Source organism: Rhipicephalus microplus, chromosome 3, assembly GCF_043290135.1.
Source record: "Rhipicephalus microplus isolate Deutch F79 chromosome 3, USDA_Rmic, whole genome shotgun sequence".
NCBI classification, from domain to species: Eukaryota; Metazoa; Arthropoda; class Arachnida; order Ixodida; family Ixodidae; genus Rhipicephalus; species Rhipicephalus microplus.
Window position 1 is genome coordinate 97,193,885 of NC_134702.1, and position 27,667 is coordinate 97,221,551.

Consider the following 27,667-nt stretch of genomic DNA (forward strand, 5'->3'; position numbering starts at 1 on the left):
GTTTATATACATGTGCTATTAACAATATAAAAATACGAAAACTGACATGAAAGGCGATATATGGGTATATATAAATGCATCTCTCACGATTTGATGGGCACCTGATACACGTGTAAAAAAATATCGCTTCAATGAGCGAGCACATGGGGAGAACGTTGTTTACAAATAAAAGATAAGACGCATTCAAGATAAAATGCATAACATGAAGAGTAGCCCGACCGGTAATAGCAAGGTGAAAAAAAAAGAAGAAATAATAATAAGAAATAACAACAAAAGAGCAAAGAGATATATAGAAGACGTTACAAAGCTGCTACGTAATCAACCGATACAGACCATGTAGTGCGACTTGCTGAGCAAGGTAGAGAACAGATGGACAGGTGATACAGGTTATACAGATAGGCAACCGAGTTTTCCTACGTTTTCATTCAGACCAGACGCGACGGCGTCGAACTTACAGATGAGGCATGATTCACGGGCTTCTCTGTCATAATTTGTGCGGAAACCAGATTCGAGTAATGTCACCTGTAGAATTTCAAAAGAGTGGACAGGGAGGTGCACGTGTCTTGAAATGTGCAATTGGGGCAAGGGGTTAGCATGAGATTTATGGTTGTTAAAACGCAGTCTAAAAGGCCCTTCTGTTTGACCAATGTACTGTATTTTGCATAGCGTACATGCCATCATGTATATCACGTTCTCAGAGTTGCAGTGAAGATTGCCTTTCCTTTTTAAGGAGAAGTTGGAACCAGTACTGGTGACTTGTTGGCATGCGCACATGTACGGGCATACTTTGCATCACGGTTTTCGCCAAGGGTGGCACCTGATCGTGTCAGCACTGTCTGTTTTTGACGACGACGACGACGACGACGACGACGACGACGACGACGACGATGATGATGATGATGATGATGATGATGATGATGATGATGATGGTGATGGTGATGGTGGTGGTGATGATGACGATGATGAGAGTATGTCTCGAATATTTTTAGCTTTACATTACACTGCTTTAGGTGGTTCGGCGAAAGTGGTTCTTATGCGTTAACTTTGCATTAGAATATGGCGGCGCTTTCTTAGCACATTGGAAACCCGCACAACTGACGCAGAATGGGTAAGGACAAAGTTTGTATGCGGTGAGGGAGTCGAGTCTTTAGCAGCGCACAACAGCGTTCTACGACTGTGCATGCCGGCACGTTTTATTGCGTCATCAATTAATTGCGGTGGATATTTTTGTTTGACTAGAGCATCCTTTAGTGTTCTGTATTCTTTTTTTTTTTTTGAAACTCTGATTGCTCTGAACAGATTCTTTTAAAGCGTAAAGCTTGTCGTGTAATGAATCCGCCATGCTAGAGGCATTCGCATCTAAAAAGCGTCGTGAAATCCACGCATTGAAAGTCAAGAAAACGTCGCGTGACGGTGTTTGGTGATCAAGCCAGAACAATGAGTGCAAGTCCGTCCCGTTGCAAACGAATCCGGTACAAGCTTACCCCGATACTTATTTGTCACAGAAAGCACCAGGTTGTCAATATAGGATTTCTTTGAGTGATTCTAACGCGTCGACGACGACCCCAGCGACACGTGTGCAGTGCAAACTCGGGTATGGGTTCTGTTTATACTCTCCCGAGTGTTCAGTGAGCCGCCCCGGTGCCTTACAAGATCAACCGGACTTCGTCGTGGCTTTCTCCGCAAGGTTCGATCGAAAGTTCGCATTCGTCGATGCATCGCGCAGGGCCAATCGATCTGTTTCCCGCCGAGTCAATAACTGAATGCGCTCACCGTATGACTCTCACCGTAACTACGTAAGCGACGTTCCTCAGACCTCGCTAGCAAAACATTTTCCTCGCATTCGTTAATTTGCCCGGATTGCCTCTACAGAATACCACTAAGGTTCTTATACCGCAAAGCTGTATAGCCCCGTCTGTATTTGTCCAGACAGAATAGCTCATTGTTCGGAGGTTCTTATGGCCACGAAGCGACGCACCAGACTTCTTCGCCGTTGGCGTGTAAAACAAAAACGCTTACGTCGCGCTGCAGACCATGGTTGTCTGCGTGGCCCTCATTTCCGGCGGAAGTGCCGGCGAAGTCTCGCCGACGCGGAACACACACACACCCGCCTTGAACGGCAGCTGACCACCGTGGTCAAGCTTGAACGGCCAAGCCCCGCAAGTTCTGTTAGCTTCTTGCGGCGAGTGGCAGACCACGTCGGTTGGCGGAAATGAATGGACCCCGCCAAAAATTGCCCCTTTCTTCTGTGCTAACGTGTACACTCTGAGAGCCGGCGCGGAGTACAATCACTGCGGCGTGCTTGTGCAACTATGCCCGACCCAAGGAGGATTTAAAAATTTTTTTCTTTAATCCTCCTTGGCCCGACCGTTCGCTCGGAATTCCCGAAGTGGTGTGGGACGACACCGCAGATCTTTAAGCTAATTTATTTTATCCGTGAAAATTGTGAAAAAATTGGGGAATGTTTCTAAACGATCCACTGAAGCTACGTAGTCATGAAAAATTTGAAGGCATCAGTCCCCTCTTCCAAACACATGCATGTTTATTCCAACCAGTGTAGGGAAAATTACTGAAAGGGTGCATCCGAGGTGCTATTCTCAACGCTGTCGAATTTCGCCGTGTCGTCAAATTGCTCCATTTGCCAACTCCTGACTGCCCCGAACGTGTGTCATGGCCTTCCCGGTTGGCTTGAAATGCCTCCATTACAACATTTGGCATAATGGTGGAATTCGACAGGGTCCAGAATACGGAATAGCAACCACGGTTAACATCTTTGCCTTTGCTCCTATGCACTATCTTTCTATTTCCGTCTTAATAGACTAGAATCTCATAATCCAAAGTGATTGATTGATTGATTTATCGATTAATGTATTGATTGACTGACTGATATATTTATTAACTGATGTCACGTTTTACGAGCCAAAAATCGCAATACGATTGTGAGGCACGCCGTCATGGAGTACATCCGATAAGTTTAAACGGTTATTTAAGGAACAAAAATATGAGGAAAAGAACAGCAGGGAGGTTAACCAGCATATAGGCAGCCGGTTTGCTACCCTGCGCATAAGAGGGGGATGAGGGAGATGAAATAGAGAGATCAGAGAGTGAAGAGAGATCAGCACAGCACATTCGGCAGCACACGCGCGCACACTCAGCCTTGTCTTGTCTTTCGCGGTGTGTGACATTGCTGTTACAACCGCTTGTTCAAGTCCGTGTCGCGTAGGAATTTCAACAGAGCTTTTGTCACCTTCTGTTGCAATGTCTTCTCTCGGGCACTTGACAGAATAGTGTCTACAGACATTTGGCTGTTGTCGACGCGCGCAAGAACGGACGCCAGTGACTGTCTCTGGATGTCATACAACGGACAATCGCACAGGATGTGGTGTACCGTCTCTCAACAATGACAGGCATTGCAGAGAGCGTTTTCCGCCATTCCTAGGACAAAGGAATAAGATTTTGTAAATGCCAATCCTAGCTGTGATGGTTAAAGGACGTTCGTCACTATGTTTGTTGATAGCGGACGAGAAAGGAATAACATCAACAATTAATGCGAACAAAAGAAGCTTTATATTGCACACTAGAGAAGGAAGTGACACTTTCTTGTTGATGAGCTGCGCGAACCAATGGATCTGCGCCTCCTGCGCGGGGAACACGCCCCCGCAGCTGCAGCAGCCCGATGAAGGCCAGCGTCGGGTGCGGCAGGTGCGGCGGAAACACCTACTTGTACAGGCACACCTTGTTCTTCTCGGTTTTGTGCACTTCCTGGTCCAGGAATAGGAACGTCGCAGTTTTGGTCCCCGTCGTCCCGACATGATGCGGTCGTCGACGTGCGCGAGGGCAGGGTGGCACGGCTGGAACGGCTGACCGCACACGGATGCGCTACCGTGTGCAGCGCCGTTGAATCGGACATCGCGACCAACCCAGCAGCCTGGGTCGCAACTCCCAAGGTCCAGGATCAGGCCACGGCTCACGAGGACCACACCCGGTAGGCCTCGTCCACGAACCTGCTCGCGGCCACTGCACCCAGGCAGGGGCCGTTCGGCAGGCCCCGTCCTTGGACCTTGTACAGGCCGACGGACTCGACCTCGAACCGACACACCGGAGCTCGACCTGGCTGACACGTACGGGTCCCACGTCCGGCTCAGGAACGCTGCCAGGAACTCGTCCTCTCGAGCGGCGCACCGCTTCCTCTGCCTTCCTGGCCTCCACCCTCGAGCTCTTTTTCGCACGTTTCTCGGTACGGCTCGGCACCGCTGGCAATCCTCGATTCAGCCAGCAACTCCCCTGGCCCCTCGATCCTCGGCCACCCTGGACCTCGCCCGGCTCTGTGGTCCTCCGTGCACACGCCCGCGTCTCGCCCGGCAGAATGTCTCGCTCGTACCTTGCCGATGTGCGGCACTCTGGTGACACCGACGCTCGATGGCATGGGTGCGACTTCTGAGCAGTCAACCCGCATCGGAGACGCGATGCTCCATGCGGGGAATGGCCAGCCCGTCCAGCGAACAGCTTGCGTCGAGATGCGATGCTCGGCGCAACCGTGACCATTAGCCAGGCCACGTTCATCGCTGTGCCGAACGGCTGACCGTGGAGACGCCTCGCCGAGATCCGCGATGCCCTCGGCAAGGAAGAGAACAGCAGGCCAGGCCGCGCCCCGAGATGCAGTATACTCGTGCCGGCAACGCCACCCCAGCTGGTGGTTGAACGGCAGTAGCGTGGACAGCCGCGTTCCCCGGCCGGAACCTGGATCGCCTGCGTCCAACGCTTCGGCCCGCTGTCTCCCGTCTGCCGCTGCTCCGGCCCGTTCCCAGCCACACAGCCTACTGCCACGTAATGGTCGCACGTGGCCCAATCGTGGCACGCCACCTCTATGGGCCACCACTGGTCATCAGCTGATTGGCGCACAGTTGCCTCGTAATCGCACGTGCCTTCTTCTTCTCTTCTTCATTTCTTGTTGTCGCCTTCGCGCCACCTGCCCTCCGCTCGTCTTCTCCAGTTTCGGTTTGACGTTCCTCGGCGTCTTTAAGTTCTTTCCTTACACTAGCCATTTGCGATGAAGAAGGGTGCGCTTCTCTTCGGTCGAGCCCAGTGGGCATGCGGAGAGCCATCAAAAAGGACAGGTGGTGTTGACGACTCGTCTCGTTGCTTGGTGGATGATTTCACGCGCAAGTCGTCGACGATTACTGGCAGCATCGGTCCGCGAAAGTGGTATGGCTTCTCCTCGTGTTCCTTCAAGAGCTGCCCGCGCGGCAGTATCGGCATGTTCGTTCTCTATGACGCCGCAGTGACTTGGCAGCCACTGAAACGTCACATGATGTCCTTTCTCGTGTGAAGTGTGGAGAAGGCATCGAATTTCGAAAACAAGCTGTTCGTACGGCCCACGACGCAGTGCTGAGAGCACAGATCTTAGGGCAGCCACTGAGTCGCTGAAAATCGACTATGGTTGTGGTGGTTCCCGATTCGTGCCCTTAAACCTAAGCACATGGATGTCCTTGCATTTTCCGCCCCATCGAAATACGACCACCAAGACGGAGAGTCGAACTCACGTCCTTCAGCTTGTCAGGGCGACACTGTCAGCAATGTCACAGAACCTGCTATTGATGGTCATAATCTCTTTAATAATCTCTATCTTCGTACTCACACTGCTCGTACTGAGTCGCCCCCTACCCCCTTAGCTATCATGCATCCTGTTCCCCTTCTTCTTATTTATAGTAACAATTATACTTGCTTGCGATTTTTTTTAATCCTTTGCGTTTGCATTAGTGGTCGTATTCAAGCTCAGCGAACGCTTATACTTACGCCGCAGGGGCGTTATACTTTTTTTACGCAATCCTACTCGAACGTTCTCTTCCATATTTTTTATTGCTATCGTTGTTCTCGTAATGATTATCATGAGCACAACTATCGTGCCAGAGGATAAGCGAGAGGGGCGTCGCTACGTTTGTTTCAACAAATCAACAGACATTCTGAAGAACAAGGGAATGGAATGAAAAAACTTTATTTGGAATGAAAAAAAAACGGTGATATATTCGCCTGATATATCTTCACAGTTAACCCTTCTGTGGAGACAGTCATCTCAATGTGGCTATTGAGGCATAATTAAGGCTGTAACAGCGCGAATCCCAAATATATTTTAATATGGTGAGGGGTGACCGGGTCGAAGGGTAGAATGGGAGTACCGGGCCCTGCAAACTCCCACTTTGTGATAATAAATAAAATGACCGCTGGTGGTTATTTTTCAGTATTACCCTTACGAGCAGCCGCTCAATATTGTAATATTGCGAATAATATGACAGTTGGGGTGACGATACAGTAATTTACAGAGCGCACTTGGTACAGAACATGCGCGAAGCACGCTGCAAAATTGAAACAAGCGAAACCATTCCAAGTTACTATAGTACGCGCTGGGCTCATATATTCATTGGACATCTATGCTCAGTGAAGGTGGAAGCGTAACACAGGAATAAGGAAGAGGCAGCTACATAATGACGAGGATTTATGAGGCAGAAGCGAAGCACACGACAAGTACGCCATCGTAGAGACATTGGTCCCAACCCGAGCTCCTAAAAGATTTATTGCCTAAGCTTGGACGGCCTCACTTGATTCCCGCTTCCGAGCAAGTGCGCAGGATATTGTGCTTCGACTAGACGGTTGCACGTCGAGACGGTCAAGGGCAGCAGCCAGCGGATATCGATCGTGGTCGGGGCGTAAAAAGCTCCGGTTTCAAACTCCGACGCGTGGTACGGGGCCCCCTGTTAAAGGGAACACTTGCGTGCCTGACAAGTCCGGATTTCGCTTTATGTCAAAAAACATAGTGGCTTAGGTTTCTGTGCCGCTACTGGTGGTTGATAGTTCTTGTTCGGTTAGACTGACCAGTGCACACTGCAAACGATGTTTCCGAAACGACTAGCAGTTATGGCACCGCGAAAGTGAAATGTGCACATTCGAGTGTGCAGTGTCGTCCACCCTTGGTACAGGGTACAGCGTCACCCACTCTTGGTACGAACACGGTATACCGCGTGGACGCGCTGCGCGGGGCGCCAGCGCGCACGATGCGGCCGCGCATCGAAGCTCATCGGCGCAGGCGCGCAGGCATAGCGTGATTTCTCGTCACGAGCTGGTGCGCCGTGCTTGCTTTGCCGTGAAGCACACTCTTAAAAAAAGGCAGTGCTACTTACCAAGTTTGTGGTAGTAAATTGTTGTCACAACATTAACTACCAAAGTAGTAACTTCAGGTAGTAGGCCAAAGACGTTTACTACCTCAGACGCAGCCAGAGGTAGTAAATGACCGTTGTCTACTACCTGCAGCTACTACATAGGTAGTGAATGTTGTGACAACAATTTACTACCTCAAAGGTAGTAAGTAGCACCGCCTTTTTTGTTAAGAGTGCATGCCTAACGAGTCAGCATGCCAATAGCGCTTGAGCGCGCCGCTCTGTCATGGCGGGAAAGTTCGCGTCACTTACTGCAGTGGTTTTCGGCGTAAACAAAGACTGTCCAACGTGATATCCACGGGATGAAAGCAGCTTGCGGCTCCACCTGGAATAAATTTTTTTTCGACGTTGCAAAATCACACTCGCATCACTTACTCGCCTGAAGCAATTACGAAGGCGTTGTTGGGGCTGCTGCACAGGTGGAACTGGTCTCATGCAATTTATTCCTAAGGCAGTCTATGCGGTGACCATGTATTGAAAGGTATTGTGGAACAAATTACAGTATACTTTAGAATCGGCGTCCAGATCTGTCATTATGGAGACCTGTATCGGCATGTTGCTCGAATCCGGAAGGTGATCTCATTTCAGAAATGAGCCACATATGAGAAATGGAACATGCGTTCTTTCAATAGGTAGTGTTAGGTTTCATTTTTCTCAGCAACTCTGACCCTTGCCTCCCTCCCCCTGCCTGGCTTCCCTATCCCGGCCCTTGCGGGACGAACTTGCTTTGTGACTGAGGGCCGCTAGGTGAGGTGAATTTGAGACCTCGGGGCTGTTCCTGTTTCCTTTGACACAAGCCTTGAGGTTTGCGTGTATTTTTGCAAGCATCACTTCATGTTTTCCTTTAACAGATTTAAGACAGCCAAGCCATTGGAGATATATGAGAGACGTTGTAAAATATAGATCCAGATAATTTCGACTAATGCTCCTGCATATGCCGTATAACACATAAATTATTCAACGTCACAAAACCATTATTTACCTTTTACAAGATAACATAGCTTCGTAATGATATAAATAGAGGATTATCTGAAAAAAGTAATCCCCTCATTGTGAGGTTACCGCTGTCGAATAATATACAACAAGTAAAAGAACGCCTTGTGTCATCAGCGTACAAGAACATGTCCGACCATTCTTATCGTGGCTTAAAGAGGAACCGAAATCAACTGCAGCCTCTTCGTAGCGTCGCTATCAGCAATGAGAACGTCAAGCCCATGATAGCATCAACCACAATAGTTTTGGAGTCGTCTTTTGAAGCCTTCAGAAGAAGTTACAAAGTTTCTGAAGGGGTTACAAAATTTTTACGACATTGTCCAAGTTATAGGTGTGCAGGATCGCTCGTTCGGCCTAGCAGAGAATGGATTTTTCTCGCGTCGTACAATGTTGAAAGGCGGACGTGATGGATGGCAGGATGCTGTATGAGTCTTCCGGATTCAACTACGTATGAAAATTTGGTGAGCATCGATGAATTTTCTGTGTGTAGTGTTCAGCTAGGCCATTTGTTTACGGGTGGTGAACAGAATTCTGAAACAGGGAACACCAAGAAGCGCGAAGCTGTTCGGTGGCGCGAGCTGGTGAACATTGGAAAGTGTCAGTGTTAGCGTTACCATTCATTGCGGAGAAGTATTACTCGTAGCTGAAGAAAAGGATATGAAGCGGGTGGCAACTAATGGTAGGACCGCTAGGTCCAAAGAACAAACCAGGAAATCTGTACGAAGTGGATTTATGCATTATCATTGAACACACTAGTACAGGAAAAGCATCTTGCGTACATGAACCCCATATTTTAGGCAAATGTCCGAAGAAGCTGTGCTATTTGTATTGTTCTAGTATAAATGGACTGTCAACAGGCACCGAGACACTTTTTGCGCGACCGAAAGTCGGTCGGTTTGGCTCAACTTTCATGAACAAGAGATTCAAGTAGGCGCGTGGGCTCAGTTCATGCTAGAAGAGCATCGAAGTTATTCGCAGCCGTCTTCTACAACGTCTCACATATATGAAAAGCAGCTTCGCGGTCTTCATAAACCACCGAGGTATTTTCAAATATGCATGCAATTAACGAGGCTTGTGGCACACCAAGAGGAATCACTTAGTTCGCAGACAACTGCACAAAAATGCAGCAAGTGCGCTTTCTTGCAACGCCGTTTACGCGCACTCAGTCGCTGCTGGCATGCTGATAAATGGGCGTGCTTCACAGCAAAGCCAGCACGGTGCGCCAGCGCGTCACAAGAGATCCTGCAATGTATGTGCGTCTTCGAACTTTATGCTTCGATGTGCTGCTGCACCGCGCGCTCAGGGGCCCTGCGGAGCTTGGCCACGAGGAGCCATGCTCCTACGAAGACTGGATGACACTTCACCTACATTGTACGGATGAACTATCACAACGAAAAGACACGCGAACCACGAAAAACGCGACTTCCGGCCCATATAGCATAGCATAGTGTCGGTCGGATAGTGCGAAGATACGCGGCTCACTCCGATATACCTTGGCTTATCGCTACTCCAATATGTGCTTTCAGACGGCGTCACCGTAGCCCTATAGAATCCTTTTTCATCTGACACTGTTGCGCGGGGTGCGTGTTCCGTTAGTCAGGCATGGTCAAATTACATGGGTGGCGAAACTTGGAACGAAAATTGTCGAAATCCTATTGTCACGGGCATCAACGCCCACCGACGATTGAAGCATGACTATAGGTGAGAAGGCGACAAACAACCAAAACTAAACACACAATATGAGTTTTTCTTCAAATATTCGTAATTTTCTATATGTCAAAGTTAGCTACATATGAACTTACTTTACGGTTTATCTCACACCCGACTAAATGGTTGCTTGCCTCAGTTTTTCGTCGAGTGCCATTATAAATGGGTAGGATGAGGGGGGCGTATCAAGGCAATCTGCTATCGGAGTTTTTGTTTAGTTCGGCGTGTTCTTTGGATCGGCGCATCGCCAGGTTAACGAGGCATCGCTCACTTTCCCGTGGTGTTTTCGTCCGTACCTTCAGCAGTTTACTTGTTCTTTATGTGCTGTTTACTGGTGTGACACTCAAGAGCTGAGCTAGCTCATAGAATATGTAGATACCCACTCCTATGATTGCTTTCGCGAGTGCACGGCAGGCATGCCCTCACCTTTGGTGATGGTGAACGCAACACGCTAAGCAACGAGACGCTGTACTTTGCGGTTGCCAAAGCTATATTTTCAAAGCTGTTGGGAGGCCGGTGCCGACGATGACGGGCCTGCATACCTGCGACTGGCGCGAGTGCTTGGTTTCAGCACGGGTTTCTCTCTCTGGGGTCTGGGCATCCGTGTCGTGTTTGTGACTCTCTTGTCGTCTAACTCGAACTTCTCGGCACTAAGAATCGCCGTAGTGAAAAACCTAGCAACACCCAGATAAAGCCTACCAATGACCATGAAGTGACTTAGAAACAAGAAGGAGGAAAGAAATAAGCGGGCACACAGGGAGGTTAGCCAGGTCACACACCGGCTGGCTACGCTGTAACTTTGAACTTAGGAACAGCCCCCATTACCTCTAAGAAATGTGGAAAACAACCAACAAACAAGCAACCGGATTTGTCTTCATAATTGCCCCACCGTGGTGGTCTAGTGGCTAAGGTACTCGGCTGCTGACCCGCAGGTCGCGGGATCGAATCCCGGCTGCGGCGGCTGCATTTCCGATGGAGGCGGAAATGTTTTAGGCCCGTGTTTTCATATTTGGGTGCACGTTAAAGAACCCCAGATGGTCGAAATTTCCGGAGCCCTCCACTACGGCGTTTCTCATATTCATATGGTGGTTTTGGGACGTTAAACTCCACAAATCAATCGATTGTCTTCATAATTGCCCAGTCTCGAAGTTTCAAGTTTGTGGGGCTTACAGCAAGCATCGTGTCTTTTTCTTAAAACTTTTTGAAAGTCTCACTTATTTAACCCAAAAAGCCAGTGATTCAGTCAAGGTGTTTGTTTTTAAGCCTTGTATCTTAAAGGATTATGTACAATAAGGAGTGGAGACATTTTCTGCTCGAAGTTGCTGTCCCCCAGTGGAGCGGCGATACAGGGTGAGTTTTAACCCTTCGAATGGCCGCAGGCCTTCCGAATCGGTGAACGAGTACGTGGAGTTCTCCGCGCGGTTCCCCAGGGACGCGTGCGCTGGACGGAAAATAGGGATAAACAATGAATGGACAGTATAGCGCTCCTTTCGTATATACATAAGACTCACGTTTGCCTCCCTGTATTCTTGCTTGTTTTTCCTGGCCGCCTCATAAACAAGGCTTCGTAAAACCGGCTGCTGCAGGGTTTCCTCGGAAAATTACGCGCTCTGTGGATTCGGGAAAAACAAAACCCGGCCGCGAGGCTTTCGAAAGCGGTATACGTCTTTCACGGGAAAAGTTTGCGGGCCGCTCTAATCCTCCGGCTGTTTGCCAAGAGGCATAAATTTGCTGACGCAACCACCCACCACTACCTGCCAACGTTCTTTCTTTCTTTCTTTCTTTCTTTCTTTCTTTCTTTCTTTCTTTCTTTCTTTCTTTCTTTCTTTCTTTCTTTCTTTCTTTCTTTCTTTCTTTTTTCTATATTTATTTGTTTTTCGTTCGTTCTATCTTTATTTATTTATTTGTTTGTTTAATTAACAATCGTCAATGATCATTAGCACTCATTATTATTTCTACTAAAGCTCTTAGTGTTTTGCACTCGTCCGCCGCAGAAGTATAGCGGTTACCGTGTCATGCTGCTGATTCGAAGGGTTGCGTGTTAGATTCTGGCCACAGCGGTCCCGTTTAGATGATGGAAACGGTGGGAGAGACCGTGTACTGTGTGATTTAAAAGACACCAGATGGTCGAAATTTTTTGGGCCTTCTACTCATAGGTCGCCAAAAAAAAAAATGTGGGGCTTGCTCAGACGCACTCATGAAATACATTTGGCTTTTTTGGCACACTCGGACTAAGGAATCACCAAAAACGTTTCTTAGCCGGCCTCACTCAGACTCGTGCTCACGAAAGTTTTCGTCACCTGGACTCACTCGGACTCAAACTCACCAAAATAGCTCACGCCCGGATTCATTTAGTCTCAGACTCGAAGCCAGATTCGAGTCTGAGTGAGTCGGAGTGAGTCGACTCGAGTGCTTTAGCCCAAAATTCGCTTGTTCGACCACGGTTTCAATGCTCTAATACCAGTATCTCACAATCGGTGCTTTTTCTTTTTGGCTTTTTTGATATAGTTGGTACTCTAGAATACGAGTTATGAATGTGTGCAAACGAGTAAGGACATGATTGATTGATTGATTGATTGATTGATTGATTGATTGATTTGTGGGGTTTAACGTCCCAAAACCACCATATGATTATGAAAGACGCCGTATAGTGGAGGGCTCCGGAAATTTAAACCACCTGGGGTTCTTTAACATGCACCCAAATCTGAGTACACGGGAACGAGTAAGGACATCTCTATTGTAAGAGAAGACAACATGAAATGTATGTACTACAAAATTTCATGGAAGATTGGCGGGTGTGAGGTCAAGGTACCTCCCGACGTAATTCACGCGCCTTATCAATAAATAATGAAATGGTTTATTCACTAAAGAAATATACATTCTGCTTTGGATTCATTCAGACTCACACTCACCAAAATTTTTCTGAGTCGGACTCAATCGAACTCACACTCACGAAAATTTTCTTCTACTGCGCTCTCAATCTGCGTTTGGGTGAGTTCGCGACACCTACTCTACGACATCAATCTATCTTGGTTTTGCGATGTAAAAGCCTTAATAATAATAGCATATTGTACTGCCAGGTCCATGCTTAACTCTTCTAAGAGATCGTTTGAAGATGTGCATATATACAGAGGGGTTACGCGGGAAACGCATAATGTACTCATGATTTTTTAGCTGCAGTTGCATGGCTTGTTTTTTGTGGTTTATGTGTGTGCGTTCGTGCGTGTGTGTGTTAGTCTGCATTGTGGCATCAAGCGGTGAGTTCAGTCCTATCTTGTTAGTTGTCCACTACGTACATAACAAAGATTTGGAGTAGTGTTCAAGATATTCAGGTTGTACCGGCAAATGATACCTTCTGCGTTTACCCATCTCAGCTGTTCCACTTACTGTCCAAAGCGACCGTCTAACGTTTTCATGCTAAAAAAAAGCCGCAATGTTTTGCTCTGTCCGTTACCCAGTCCCTCATGTTATTCGTGTTACTCGGTACCCTGCTGTAACGCATTATGGCCTTGATGATGCGGCGAAATAAAGAAAGGAAACAAAGAAGTTGTTTGTGTGGTGCAGCCCAGTGTTGCAGAAGCTACTGAGTGAACAAGAGAACACGCATCAAAAGAGAAGCCCAAAAAAAAAAACGGATTCTTGATTTTTTTTTTTCATTCCTGAACATATTTTTGCGATAAAACAATGTCTCCCAATACGAAAGGAAGTTTAAACAATCATCTGTTTGTTCATCAGCGAGAACAAGCGCAGCTTGTTCTCGCTGATGAACAAACAGATCATCAGCGAGAACAAGCGCAGCTTTGAACGAAATCACACAGTTACTTTTTAACAGTGTCTCCTGGTTTAGTTACTCTATTGGGTTGAAGTCACATTTGCCAGAACATGGCTAACGCTGACTTGTTGGTTCTCCCGACATGTTTGACTTTAACAGTGTACCGCAGGCATGCTCTCGGGGAGGAGGGCTCGGAGGGGAGGGGGCAGAGTGGGTGCTATACGATGAACCTCGGCCCCCCTTAATAGGGAACCCCGGCGCGCACACCTATGCACTCAACTACTGAAAGTCACTCGACGAGCACGCTACTGTTGCATCACAAGCACGCAATTAGTGAAATTGATGATCACTAAAATAGGTGTATTTGCTAGAAAAAAATGCAAATAAGCCCAATACAACGCGACAACCTACTGGAAAATTGTACAAGCGAGTCAGCGAAAAAACGAGCCCAAATCCGCTTATTACTAGCGGTGTTGGCAGCTACAGTGCAGCCGTTTTTAGAGGTGAAGCTCCTCTTAGTCTAACTTTGTCACTGGTCACGCGTAGCCCCACCACGGTGCTCTAGTGGCCAAGGTTCTCAGTTGCTGACCCGCAGGTCGCGGGATCAAATCCCGGCCGTAGGGGCTGCATTTTCGATGGAGGCGGAAATGCTGTAGGCCCGTGTACTCAGATTTGGGGGCACGTTAAAGAACCCCAGGTGGTCGAAATTTCCTGGAGCCCTCCACTACGGCGTCTTTCGTAATCATATGGTGGTTTTGGGCCGTTAAACCCTGCAAACCAATCATCAACTAGTCACGCGTAACCGAGAGAAGAAGAGATGAAAAAGAAAAGGTGAAAAAAATGGGTGACCATTCCTCGTCTCATCTCCTACAGATGGTGTTACCCTGCCACTGCCCTCCGCGTTACTCTGCCGCTACCAGCATTGATGTACGCAGATGATATAGTGCTAATGGCCGACAACGAGGAAGGTTTGCAGAGATTGGTGGACATCTGCGGTAATGAGGGAGATAGGTTAGATTTCAGATTCAGTAAGGAAAAAACAGCAGTCGTGATTTTTAATGACAATGAAGGTAGTGAGCTTAGAATACACGAGGTCACGCTAGAGATAACAGATAAATACAAATGTCTGGGCGTATGGATAAGCAATGGGGCCGAGTACCTAAGGGAACACGAAAGATACGTGACGACTATAGGTAAGAGGAATGCAGCGGTAATGAAAAACAGGGCACAGTGGAGTTACAATAGCTAGGTATGATGTTGTGAGAGGAATTTGGAAAGGGGTCATGGTTCCTGGTGTGACGTTTGGCAATGCAGTCTTGTGCATGAGATCAGAAGTTCAAGCAAGATTAGAAATTAAGCAACGTGGAGTAGGTAGGCTTGCCTTAGGGAGTACAAGGTGATATGGGATGGACATCATTTGAGGGCAGGGAAGCTAGCAGCAAGATAAAATTTGAGAAGCGATTGAGAGCAATGGGGGAGGAGCGTTGGGCTAGGAAGGTATTCAACTACTTGTACATGTAGAATGTCGATACAAAATGGAGGAAGCGAATCAGAAAATTGACTGGTCAATACTTAAAAAACAGCAGGGGGCCAAACCAAAAAGAATTATCGGTTAAGAAGAAGGTGAAGGAAGCTGAGACCGACATGTGGAGAATCAGCATGATTAAGAAGTCCGCACTAGAGATCTATCAAACTTTTAAGCAGGAAATTGCCAAGGAAATGATCTATGATAATACCCGGGGCAGTTCTCTACTGTTTGAGGCCAGGACGGGAGTATTGCGAACCAAGACATATCGGGCCAAATACGAAGGGGTAGACACGGTATGCAGTGAGTGTGGACAGGACGAAGAAACTGCCGAACACTTGATAATGTTCTGTAAAGGGCTTCACCCTATAGTTCAGGATGATGGCGCAAAGTTTTTCAAAGCACTGGGGTTTAGGGACAGGGAGGGCAAAATAGATTTTAAGCGGGTAGAATTAACTACAAGGAGGTTATCTGATTGGTGGCTGAAGTCAAGGCACGAGTGAAAGTTAAACCCTTCAGATCAAAGTACCAATCCTCAACCTCACAATATAAAGGGAAAAAAATTAATCTAGTTCTTGGTTCATTAAGTATTATGGCTTGGTGGCGCTAGCCACCACCCGATCGAAAGGGTACAGCCATATCCATCCATCCCTCCATCCATCTCCGAAGTGCCACTATTCTGCGATTGGCTGCTGCGCGCGCTTTGACTGAGTGCGCGGAGAACGAGTGCCTCTCCTAGTCTCCTGGATAGTCGCCGTACGTGACGGATCGTTGCAACGATGAAGCAGGGTGGCGGGCGCGTTGTCCTCAAGATGCTTGCGCTCGGCTTCCTTGGCTCGCGTCTCGTCGGTGTTACCCGCGCACCATCTGCATTCTCGAACGTGATCGTACGCATGAGCGCATGCACTGGCAGACGGACTCACGTACGGATGGACGGACGGATGTTTGGCCCTACTCATCATCATTCACTCCGTGAATATGCTGTGATTTTTTTATTACTTCCGCGAGCGAAGCAATTTTGGCATTAGTTTCTCGTGCATGGCTTCTAAACATCAACGTGATAATAAAGCATGGCATATGCGTGTTTCTGTACGCACTGTGTTCCCTTTTTTGGGCTGCTTTATTTTTCCTAACTAAACTCACCCGGGTATTTGTTTTAGCCAAGTAATAATAAACCATCGATTCCATGAATCTATGCACATTTGACGTGACTTTGACGCCCAGTGGGCTGACGAAAACGTCAGGGTTTCGTCCTTTCTTTGTTATTCTGCGTATTTTCCACAAAGCACAGCAGAATAGACAAATAGCCAAGTTTCGCGATGAGACAAATAAATATTGGAGGCATAAGTGTATACGATACAGTAGGCTGAAACTTTACAGAGAAGCCTGTCAAACAGATGACGCGAAACATACTGGCGGGGCTTCTTTCATACACTTTAATTTACTCAATCGAGACTTATGCAGCTTGGCCTACGCGAACATTCATACAATTTTTTTTTTAAGCAGGAACGCTCTTTGACCGTTTAAAATCACTGCGGGTGCTAGCCGCTGCTTTTCACGAATGGCTGATACTGAAAATTGTGCCAACCGGCAACGGTTGCATGGATCATATAATGCTAATGCAAACTGACGTGACATGTAGTGGGAGATGAAGTCCGTGAGCATGGGCGGGAGCTCTGACGCAAACGCGCAGTCATTTCATGACCTTTATACGATTGCGATTAAAGGAAAGAAGTGCATATATATGGGCTCGTTTTTCTCCGTTAGACACAATAATTATGAGATATAATAGACAATCATACGAAGGAAAGGGGGAGACGTAATTACAGGGAATTGTAATTTACATTTACATTACAATTACTTCTAAAATTTCTGTTATATATCATCATTATTGATACTACTAAGGTGTTTCTCATGTCGTCATCAATATTTCACCATAAGCTATATATACTTTTGTGGCATGCGTATTCGTGTGTGCCTATCCCCTCTCCCTCCCCCAAGCGACATGGTTATCGTCAGCACCCCACGCAGCCCTTTTGTAATTCTAGCGTGCATTTTTTGTGGTATCTCTTCTAACACTCAATATATATATATATATACCACGTTAGGGAACTTTCCAGAAGACTTACCTGTTTTTTGCGCTAATTTAATACGTCCTTCCTTTAAAACTTGGGTATCAGTTGGAGAATTATCAGTGAGATGGGTAATGTTACGGTTACAGCAAATCACAAGGAATTTAAAAAACGAGCTGGCGCGTAGCATGTTGGGAAGGCCGTTCCAGCCCCACTGACCTGAAACCGGGAGTGGGGTGAAGTGTACAGTGTGCGCCGGTGTTTCCCACGGCAATATCGCTGTCAATTAAATACGGAAAAGGATGAGGAATGCGTAGTGATGGTGTTGATGATTACGAATAAGAAGGAAAAGGAGGAGGGCTCACTGAGGGAATTTACCACATTGTTTTGAGAGAGATTTCCTTGATGATGCACTGCTGGCCTGAAACCTGACGCGTAGGGGTCGAACCAGGCTGCTTCAGCTCTCCTATAACGTCGTTGGAAAACTGCGTCGCAATACCGTTTACCCGAATTATTTCGTTATTACGCTTATTCAAATCGATCAACAGTGATCGACGCTTCTTATTGGCAATTTTAGCATGTTAAATTTGTTTCTCGTGCACCCAGCACTTTCAAATAGTTAATACGGCCATTTAATGTTCAGAATCAATTTGAAGTGTCTCGTTTCCGCAACACAACGATTTTTGACATATACTTTTTTGTGAACCAATGTGTTGATGAAAAAATTCCGCCATATCCACGAAGTGAATGATGATGAGTGGGCGAAGCTCCGGAGGTAAACCTGGTAAACCATGAATCCTCTGTACATTTTGCCCACTCGATTTTATTACATCGCTCCCCCTAGCGTACGTCGCCGCACTAAATCGAACGATTGCCTTCAAGCAATGACACGCGCCATATGTGACATCATTCCTATTTTATAAGATTTCGCGTCTTTCATCAACTACAAGTACCGCTTTCTAGTTTATAACATCTTGCATCTTTTCATCATCAGCTACAAGTACCACCATCTAGTAAACACTACAAGAACTAAACGAGAGGTGGCTACATACAGGAGACGGTACCGCCATCTAGTGAACACTGCAAGAACTAAACTAGAGGTGGCTACATACAGGGGACGGTACCGCCATCTAGTGAACACTGCAAGAACTAAACTAGAGATGGCTACATACAGGCTACAGGGGACGCACAGCCCACGCCCTAAGGAGCTTCGCCCCTAAAAAAATGCACAAGGGTGGTGAAATTGACAGAAGTGCGTGCCCCTCGTGGTAGTGCTACAATAATATCAAAGTTCTGCAATTAAAAGAACCTTAACTTGCAAGTGAAATATCAAATTAGGGTGTCAGTTTCGCAATCTGACCGTAATATTTGCCAGAAATATATGCCAGCTATTCTACAGAGAGCTGTTGCTAGGAGTTAGGCAACACTTATTCTCCAAAAAATTTTTGCGAAAATCCACCACATGTATAAAGTGCGGAGGTAGCTTTCGGACCCAGTTTCCAGCAGCTTTGGTTTCGCTTGTATCGTTATATAAGGCACAGGGTCGCATCTAGTGTCCTTAGTCGCTCCTATAGCGCCGTCGTCACGTGCGCATGGATGCAAACCTGCGCTGCAAAAACACGCGCCGCTCAAAACTGTCTTTAAACCACATCTGAAGTGAGTGAGGTTGAGCTTAGTGTCCGAGTATGAAAGTACTTCAGCTTCAGGTTATATGACGACGATGTTTTTTCGTCAGCCTGAGACATCCGCAGCAGTGCTCTTCATGGACTTGTTTTGTTTAGAGCATCAAGTTATCTCCTCCACCACAAGTGCGTAGCTGCTGACTTTTGTGCACAGTCTTAGAGCTATTCTGGTCACGTGCGAGGTCTACATGCAAGCCGCTCGGGCACGGTGTGCTGGTGCTTGCTGCAGACTCTCTCCTCATGAAAAGAAGCCCACCAGAGCCCATCTTGGCACTGACTACGGAGCAATGCGAAACGTTTTAGAACTGAGTGCAATATTGTGGTTTTTTTTTTTCATACGATGTGCGAAAATCCTAAGAAATATGCTTGAATGCATATATTAGAACGCTAACCTATGCGGAGTGAACTGGCTCATGGATAGAGGTGACGCTAAAAAAAATAGCGAAGTTTTTTGAACATCTGATTTTTTAGAGAGATTATTCACATCACGCGCATTCATCTATAGTGAAACACCTGCAAAGCGAAAAAAAAAACAAGAAAAGTGTACGAGTTCACTCGTTTCTCACAAAAAATCCAAGCAGTGCTTCACCACACGGCATGAGCAATGAAGCGGCACCTACGTTTCGATTTTTTGTGTCTATGTGAATAGAAACATTTGGTACAGAAATTATAGTTTTTATAATAATCCTGGGTCATTTATCTTCATAATGCATATTCTAAATTTTCTTTGTTCTTAATATTTTTGCAAATCTAGTGTTTTTATGGCACTGTTTACCAGCCAGCAACTGAAAATTTTACACTTTTCACATTTTTATTCATACCAAAATATTTTTGTTACTCGAGACCTACTAATTTTTTTCGAAAGAGCGTTTCATTGTGGAACATTTGGTATGCTACAATGGGTGCTGACGTGCTTTTCAAACTGGCACTAGCTATTTTCCCGAGACATATGAAAAATGGCCATTTTGGCGCGGTAACGAAAGAGCTAACGTGGTGCTTCTTCTTCCTTGCCTTCCGTCTTCGGAGGTTTCAGTTCACTACGGCATGTAGGGAAGAGTGTTATAAGCTCTAGTAATGTCGTCGGCTTTTTGTTGGGCTAACTAGTCTTCTTTATTTTATTTTTTTTTTGGTGATGTGGTCGTCAGTATAACGTATCAAAACTTTGCAGATATGTTTGAAAAAGCAGTGTTTCAAATAGACTTAGCGTTAATGTCGTGTTATTGTGTCTAATTTTAGACAGGGAATTTGAGTGCCTTGGTAAATTTTGGGGGGGGGGGGGGGCGAATCTGACACCGCTGGTAAGTCAAACAATATTTTAGGCAGTGTAAATGATGTCGAGTTGTGGGGTTTAGCCAACTTAAGTGCCACATACCAATTTAGGCTGGACCGTGACGGTGACGTCCCACACCAACAAGCCGAGAAACTGAGGTGCTTCGCCCATAAAATCCGAGAGGGCCAAACTGATGTCATCAATACAGTTGCGCTTCATTGCGTTTTGTGCACCAGATTCAACATCTGTATAGCCCGCGTCATAAGCTTTCTTCGCTCATACAATAACGCCCATTAGATCTGCATCCCTTCTTTTATCCTTCTTTACCGTTGAAGTCACGCAGCCATTTTCTACATGAGACATTACCTACCAGCTTTACCCTCGGCCCCCTTCGTAATAATATTTACAGCTACGCTGTGCGCCCCCGTTGAAAAGACATGTAAAGGCGTTTTTCAGCGCCTCAGGGCCGTGCATTCCCAGAGACACCGCGAAACTGAAAAATCGAACCAATCCCTGAAACTCTGCCCTCTAGCGCAAAGGACTGAAGAGTAAGAAGAGCGCGAGAAAGCAGCAGCGAGGAAGGCAGTCCGCAGGAGACAAACGTTCAGGAGCTGTAAAAAAAAACGGTTCAATCAAAATTGCGGAAGTTACGCTTGAACCACGTGGCCCTTGCGCGGCGCATTGCGTCACATCCGCCCAGACCGGCTTTCTTTCTTCCCTTCTCGCGAGCGCCCGCTGCGCCCACTCGCGTCGGCCAAGCCTCCTCTCCCAGAGGTCTCCGTGTCGCTGTGTGCGGAGCGCGCAGTCGTCTCTCCCTTCGGCGAACGGAAACGCCCGGGGAGTAGTCTCTTCTTGGACACGGGAATTTTTCTACACGGCGTGCCCCCAACAACAGCAGCCGTTGCCACCGAAGCGCGTTTTCCACACTGCTTTTGTGCGTGTGCGCCTTTATGGTGAGCCGCCACTGCCTGTGATCGAAAACAGTCGCCCCACTGGATGCGATCATGAAGTGTGCTGCCCCAGTGCTCTTCGCTGCTCTTTGCGTCTTCGGAGTCACCGCCGCGCTCAAAGGTATGCTGGCCCCCCTTTGGTGGACGGCTTCTGTCGTTACCCGAACCCCCTTCCCTCCCAATGTTCGTGAATGTTTTACGGGCCTGTGTGGTTCTGGTGTGTCGTGTACGGGCACTGCTGGTGCAGCTGGGTTTCCATGTTTGTCGTATTTGGAGCAGTACGTGTGCGCGACTACGACTACGGGTCTTCTCCTATGCGGCTCTGGTATTCTGTACTGCGCCAGCTTGTTCTCTAGACGCATCACGTCGGCCATCGCGTCGCGGCTGGGCTGCTAATACCCGCAAAGCTGCTTCGAGTGGGGGCCGCTCCAAAACTCCTGGGTGGTTCGCCGATTTGCCAGAGGTGCCTCTCCGAGCCGCCGCCGCTGCCACTGCTAGGCCTAACGCTCAGCGAGCAGGGCATCATCTCGGCGCGGCGCGCTTCGATCCTTATTTTCGCTGACGATGCCGCGGCTCCATAGAAGGAGAAAAGCGCACTTCCTGCTTGCATTTGCTGTTACGTTTTCATGCACTGGACCTGCGGACGTCTGTGGTCGCAGCGGTGGGAGTTTGAGCGCGCAGATGTTTGTTTACTGCAGAGCTTACCTGGCCGCATGCAAACATTGCGACAAGCGCGGGTTACAGCGGGAGCTTGTTACAGTGAGCGTCGAGCAAGCTTCGAGGTTGCCATTGGCAACGCTATTTGGCTCGCCCGTCGCTCGGCGAGCTGTGTCCCCAGTAGGACTTATTTCTCTTACCGGCCTCCTAATGTCATCGCGCGGCGATTGTTTACACATGGCCTACTTGCAAGGTGGTTGACTTTATAATCGCACAATAGTCGCCTAGTTTGTTTCTTGAACGACATAATCGCAGTGATATTCAGGGGGCTTTTTAACCCGGTAATGAACTATATCATTTGGACGCATTTTTAGGAAAGTTCTCAGCTCTGCGATTTCTTAACCTTTATGCAGTAAATATAGAATGTTAAGCCCAATCAATTAGTCGCTTCTCTACACGCAACATTTTAATAATCTGAGAACGGTAAGTCAGTCAGTCTTCGATGAGGTGGCAAACTTGGGCAAGATTTCGTTAATCCGAGAATTTCGTGGAAGGCGTTGCTCTATCAAACTGCTCTGGTTTCCGAGGGTGGTTTGACTGCCGTTGCGAGTTTGTGCTTGTGATATGAGCCGTGCCTAAGGAGACTCACTACCAACTGTACTTGATCACAACCCAAGAAAAAAAAGATGTCCGGTTCGCCGACAATCTTCAGTCTCTCCCAAAATTGGAGTTTGCATAAACGCTCTGTACTGTGCGTTTAGAGAAAGGTGTAGACGATTTAGAGTACACAGTACTCTACTATGGGAGCATAAAATCGTCCCGTGTGCCTCTCAAAGCGCTTGATGAGGCCGTGGCCACTAGAACTACGCCGTGATAAAGTGTGTTTAGAAAATGTTGTTAACGATTTAGAGCACGAGGTACTGTACTATGGGAGAGCATAAAGCCGTGCCATGGGCTTCAAACCGTGCCGTACTTCATGACATCACACTTCTAAAATGTTCAAGCGGTTAATCGTCGTTACCATAAACCTCATCATGCAGATCCACCTATGTGTGGCTGTTTTTTTCGGTCAGAAACTTGAAAATTCTGGTAAATTTCTTCAGCGAGTCTTACATCGCTGCTCAACCGAACGCAATGGTTTGGGAAGTAACGACGAACCTTTAACTCTTAGTACGCCTAGTATTAACAATAGCGGAGAAAAAGTTCCCACAGTTCTTTCAAAAATTTATCTGGCACGGCTGTCTTTTACAGGGGATTGGGAGGCGTGCCGCGATTCAGTGGACGGGATTACATATTTAGGTGTGAAGGTCCCTGTGACCGTACCTTGTCTTTCGTTGTGGTCGCAGTATAAAACCGTTGCTGCGTTTGTGTGTGTGCATATGTGACACACACACACAACAACAACAACAACAGAGTTTTACAGTAGACTTTAACGTAGACATAGACTAAATGTAAGGTAAGAGATCGTTGCTTCCAGCGAAAATAACCTATCGAAATGATTATTGATCAGTTTTTGATAAAAATCTATTTAGATGTTGAGGTTTCTCAAGAAAATCTGTATCACTAATGCATACGTCGAGCTCTGTATGTCCCAACGAATTACCAATATTCAAATTGTCACTTGCTACTAGTAAGGTGGCAGGTTCTCTCTCGGTTTCGAGGTATGTGCTTCAGTTCAGATATTTTCTAAATCCTCATTGAGATGCCCGCTGGAAGGAAAAACAAATTTACATTTCCATACGCACTTTGTCGCTCAATTTACATTATATGAGGCAACGCTCGGTACACAGACGGTTACTCACCGATATGAAACGTATAGCTTTGCCCACTCGTCATAATACACTTCGTGGAGATGCTTGGCTTTTTTTTTTTTTCTACGAGTACGCAACGAAGAACCCCCAGTTTCACGCAACTAAACCGGATCCTCAGCGTCAGATTATATCTGTCTCACACTGACTCGATACTGTTTTTACTGTGGTAGTTTTCTGGTTCTTTTAGTGCGGTGCATTTCTCGAGCCTTCGCGCCGTATTTGGGTCAGAATCGTCACCATGGGTTGATAAAAAAGCAAGCTGCCGGACGCCGCCGCGTGTGACCCGGTCAGCAGCTTCTGCTGCTGCTACCGTCTAACGCCGCCGAAACGATCATCATTAAGCGAGCTAACCCGGGGTATATACTCAGAACGGGAGCGGGGAAAAACAAAAACAACAAGAAACGCGCTAATAATCGCGAAGTCAGCCCCGTTTCGGCGGCGAGCTCAAAAGCGAGTCGCCCGCCTTCGTCGTCCAGCTTCACTGGCGGATTTCTGCTGACCAAGCCACATTCGTTCGCCCGTGTTGCAAGAACGGTCGAGCCGTGTGCATGCTCTCTGTAACAGCGCAATTATCGTAGGATTCCAATCTACCGCCTCTTCTCCCAACTCCACCATTAGCCGATTCGTTTTCGTCGGATGCCGCACCGAGGCGACCCCTGGCCATATTACAGGTTTACTCTGACCTGCTCTTTGTAGTTACGGGTGAGGAGTATCGTGCTTGCTTGCGTGTGCGTGAGTGTGCTTGTTCCGAAGACGGCTGTTCAAGAGCGATGAGCGGACCAATGCTGTGCACGCGATCTTGTGATAATGTCTATCGCGCAGTTATTACGAAGCTGACGCGTTTATTGGCTCAATGACTTGATGGTTATCTTCGTCGACTCCCGTAGATTACGTGTTGGAAAAATTTGCGCATGCTGCTGATCGAAGTACTTCTTTTTGGCTTACGCGGTTACTCTGCTAGTGACACTCGCCTAATATCGATATCGATGGCACAGCTTGGCGGTGTCCGAACTGAGCGCCTCATTTCTTGTATCGTGACGATGATGGTAAGAACTCAATTTGGCCCCAGAGAATACGCAGTTATGCAGTGCGTGTCAGTGTTTGACCGAGCCAGTGTGTCGCGACTCCAGCAATTCATGCGGTACCTAGCGGCGATATAGGGAAGCTGCGTACTGAGGTCCAAACAGTCCACGCGCCAGTCGTATACGGTAGAAGCACGGCAGGATGGTGCCGCCCGTGAAAAAAAAAAAGAAAAAACGAACGGCCAAGCATATTTCTTCTTTTCAGGTGAGGCACCACTCTTAACTTGTTAACTCGTAGAAATAAATGACCTTAGTGTCCGGTGACTACATGTCGATGAGGTGCCCGAAGTATGTAAACGAATTTCGCAGAGACGAAGTGCGCCTTGTGCATTACACACACAACGCGATTACTTCAAGAACGCCGCTTGCGCTTGCGGGACCACTGGGGCCGACTAAAACAAGATGCTCCGCGTCAAGGACTCGTTCCCCTTCTACAAAGCAGCGCGAACTGCAACCACACTGCTTGAAACTCAATATTTGTGTTAGCGACAGCGGAACCCGTGAATCCGCCATGCTGCAACTCCGCAGCGCCCTCTCGTCTTCGTTTGAGTTGCGAATACAGTTTAGGCAGCACGGGCGTAGCGAGAGCACTACCCGACCGCGACACGTTATTTGATACGTTATTGGTGACTGTGTGTTACACATACACACTAACACGCGCTAGTGACTGGCCGGTGGCATATATATATATATATATATATATATATATATTTTCACTTACATCCTCCGAAGAAGGCTGGTCCACCAGCCGAAACTGTTAGGATTAAATAAATATTTTATTGTTTTGTTTCCTATACTGCACTATTCTCGAAGTTTATCACTTTTATTACGGTAGCCGGAAGAAACTCTGATCATCTATTTCATATATATATATATATATATATATATATATATATATATATATATATATATATATATATATATATATATATATACGAGTAAAGACGCTTCATCGATTCGGTCGCATTTTTGTGAACCCCGTTTATATCTGGATGATTCGATCTCACCTATTAAGCACCCGATCACCCGCAACAAGTTGCTCGCCCACATGCGCGCACCGTCACCTTTTCGTCTTCATTCTTTTTTCGTACACAGACTGGAAGGGCCTTTCCAGCGACATCTAAGCCATAACCTGTCCTTCAACATTTGCTTTTTGACCACTTTAACTGGTTACTTTACAACGTAATAAAACATGGCTTTTATTTTTCGTGTAAGTGCCCACCCCCTTACGTAATGCCCCTTCAGTGGGGTCTTTAAGAAGTAAAAATGAAAATGAACTGATGTTTTAGCCACGTGACCACCAACGTAGACACCCTTTGCACACTCATATGGGCGTTGGGTGCCTGTATAGTACTATGACGCTGCCGTTAAGCCTGTGTGTGGTCTGTTCTCTTCGAAAATGCATGTATACGTGGTTGCGCAGCTTTCGAACGATGCTCGTGATGCGGCAGTGTTCTGTCGCGGTCATAGCTCGGCATATTCACTCATGAGTACACTCACTCACACTCATTCATACTCATTTGAACGTGGTTAGTGTGAGTATGAGTGAGTAGTGATGAGTAGGAGTGAGTATGAACGTGAATGAGTATTTTCAGTGTGAGTAGAAGTGAGTTTGAACGTGAGTCAGTACTCTGAGTGTGACAAGGAGTGAGTATGAACGTGAGTGAGTAGGAGTGAGTGTGAGCAGACGTATGAACGTGAGTGAGGGCCTATGAGTGAGAGTAGACGTGAGTATGAACGTGAGTGAGGGTGAAGGCTGCAAAAATTGTGGTGAGTGAGTATGAGTGAGTAGTCTCTCAAAGTGCCGACCTATGGTCGACGAGAGGCGGCAGTATCCCATCACGGCTTCCGTGATCACGGCAGGTGCGGGGTAGTTGCGTTCCGTCGCGCGCCCCTCTTCGCCATGCCAGTGCCCCGGCGGGCTCGGCAAGGTTGATGCGCGTGCATCCACCGTTGCCGGCGGTGGTGCGCCGCTGGCGTAGTTGACGACGACGGCGCCTTCGTAACAGTATGTCGGGCTTAGCCACGTGATGTTCCCCCATACGCCGATCTGAGATTCGTTCGTTCGCTAATGTGACGCCGCTCGAGAACGCCAGAGGTCGAAGATGCGTTGCCACGAACTCGCTTTGTTCACGGTGCTTTCGGTGCTGAGTGCAGGGACCCAAGCGCAGGTTCAGAAATCTCTGTGGGACGGCATTAAAGAAAGATACTTGATAGGCTTAGGTGAATGAAGTATGAATAGGGAGATAGAGAGAAAAAAAAGTCGTGAGGGAAAGCCAGGAAAACGTGAGCAAGCTATGCTTGGTTTGCTACTCTGCACGGAGAAACGGAAAGCGTACTGAAATATGTGCAACAGGTTATGGGAGAGAAACAGTGCGTATTAGGAGACACGTCAACTGCAGTGGTGAGCAAGTGATGGCGAATGTCCCTCCAATGCTGAAGGTACCCGGTTCGATTACCTGTGCATGCGGGTACCTGATTGCTTTTTTTAATGCAAATATGTGTATAACCGACATGGCGCTTGGTTGTGTGGGATATACTTTTTTGGTTCGAAAAGGTAGCTTCTACTCGTCCTTTGTCTTTCACTCTCCCCACTATGCTGTGTTTGTACGCTTTATCCGGTGCAGAAATCAGCGCTTTTCTTAACCTTTAACCACGATCAGGAGAGAAGTCAGAACTCCGCACATACGTATGTGAATCAGAATGCATATGTATGTTTATGTATGTTTATCTATATGAATGCTTTGAGGTTTTTGTTATTACAACATCACTGGTAACAAAATAGAGTACGCCGTAATTGATCAAGCCGTGCCTGTCTGCCAGACAGTGAGTTGCGGTTGCGACTGTTATGTCGTTTTCTTCGACGGCGAAAAACCTTGCTGCGCAGTCTCCCACAAATAGTTGCCCGCTCCTCATTTGAATGCGAGACATTTCC

The 27,667-nt window shown here is 47.2% G+C and overlaps 1 protein-coding gene across 1 annotated transcript in view; it reads left to right on the forward strand.

Annotated features, from left to right (window-relative positions):
- The first annotated feature begins 20,976 nt into the window (after positions 1-20,976).
- Positions 20,977-27,667, forward strand: part of Cals (calsyntenin 1) — a 276,874-nt gene continuing 270,183 nt past the window's right edge. Inside the window, exon 1 of the mRNA XM_037423274.2 lies at positions 20,977-21,303. Coding sequence (XP_037279171.2) covers positions 21,237-21,303 — 67 coding nt within the window. The 5' untranslated portion in view covers positions 20,977-21,236. The remainder of the gene's footprint in view (positions 21,304-27,667) is intronic.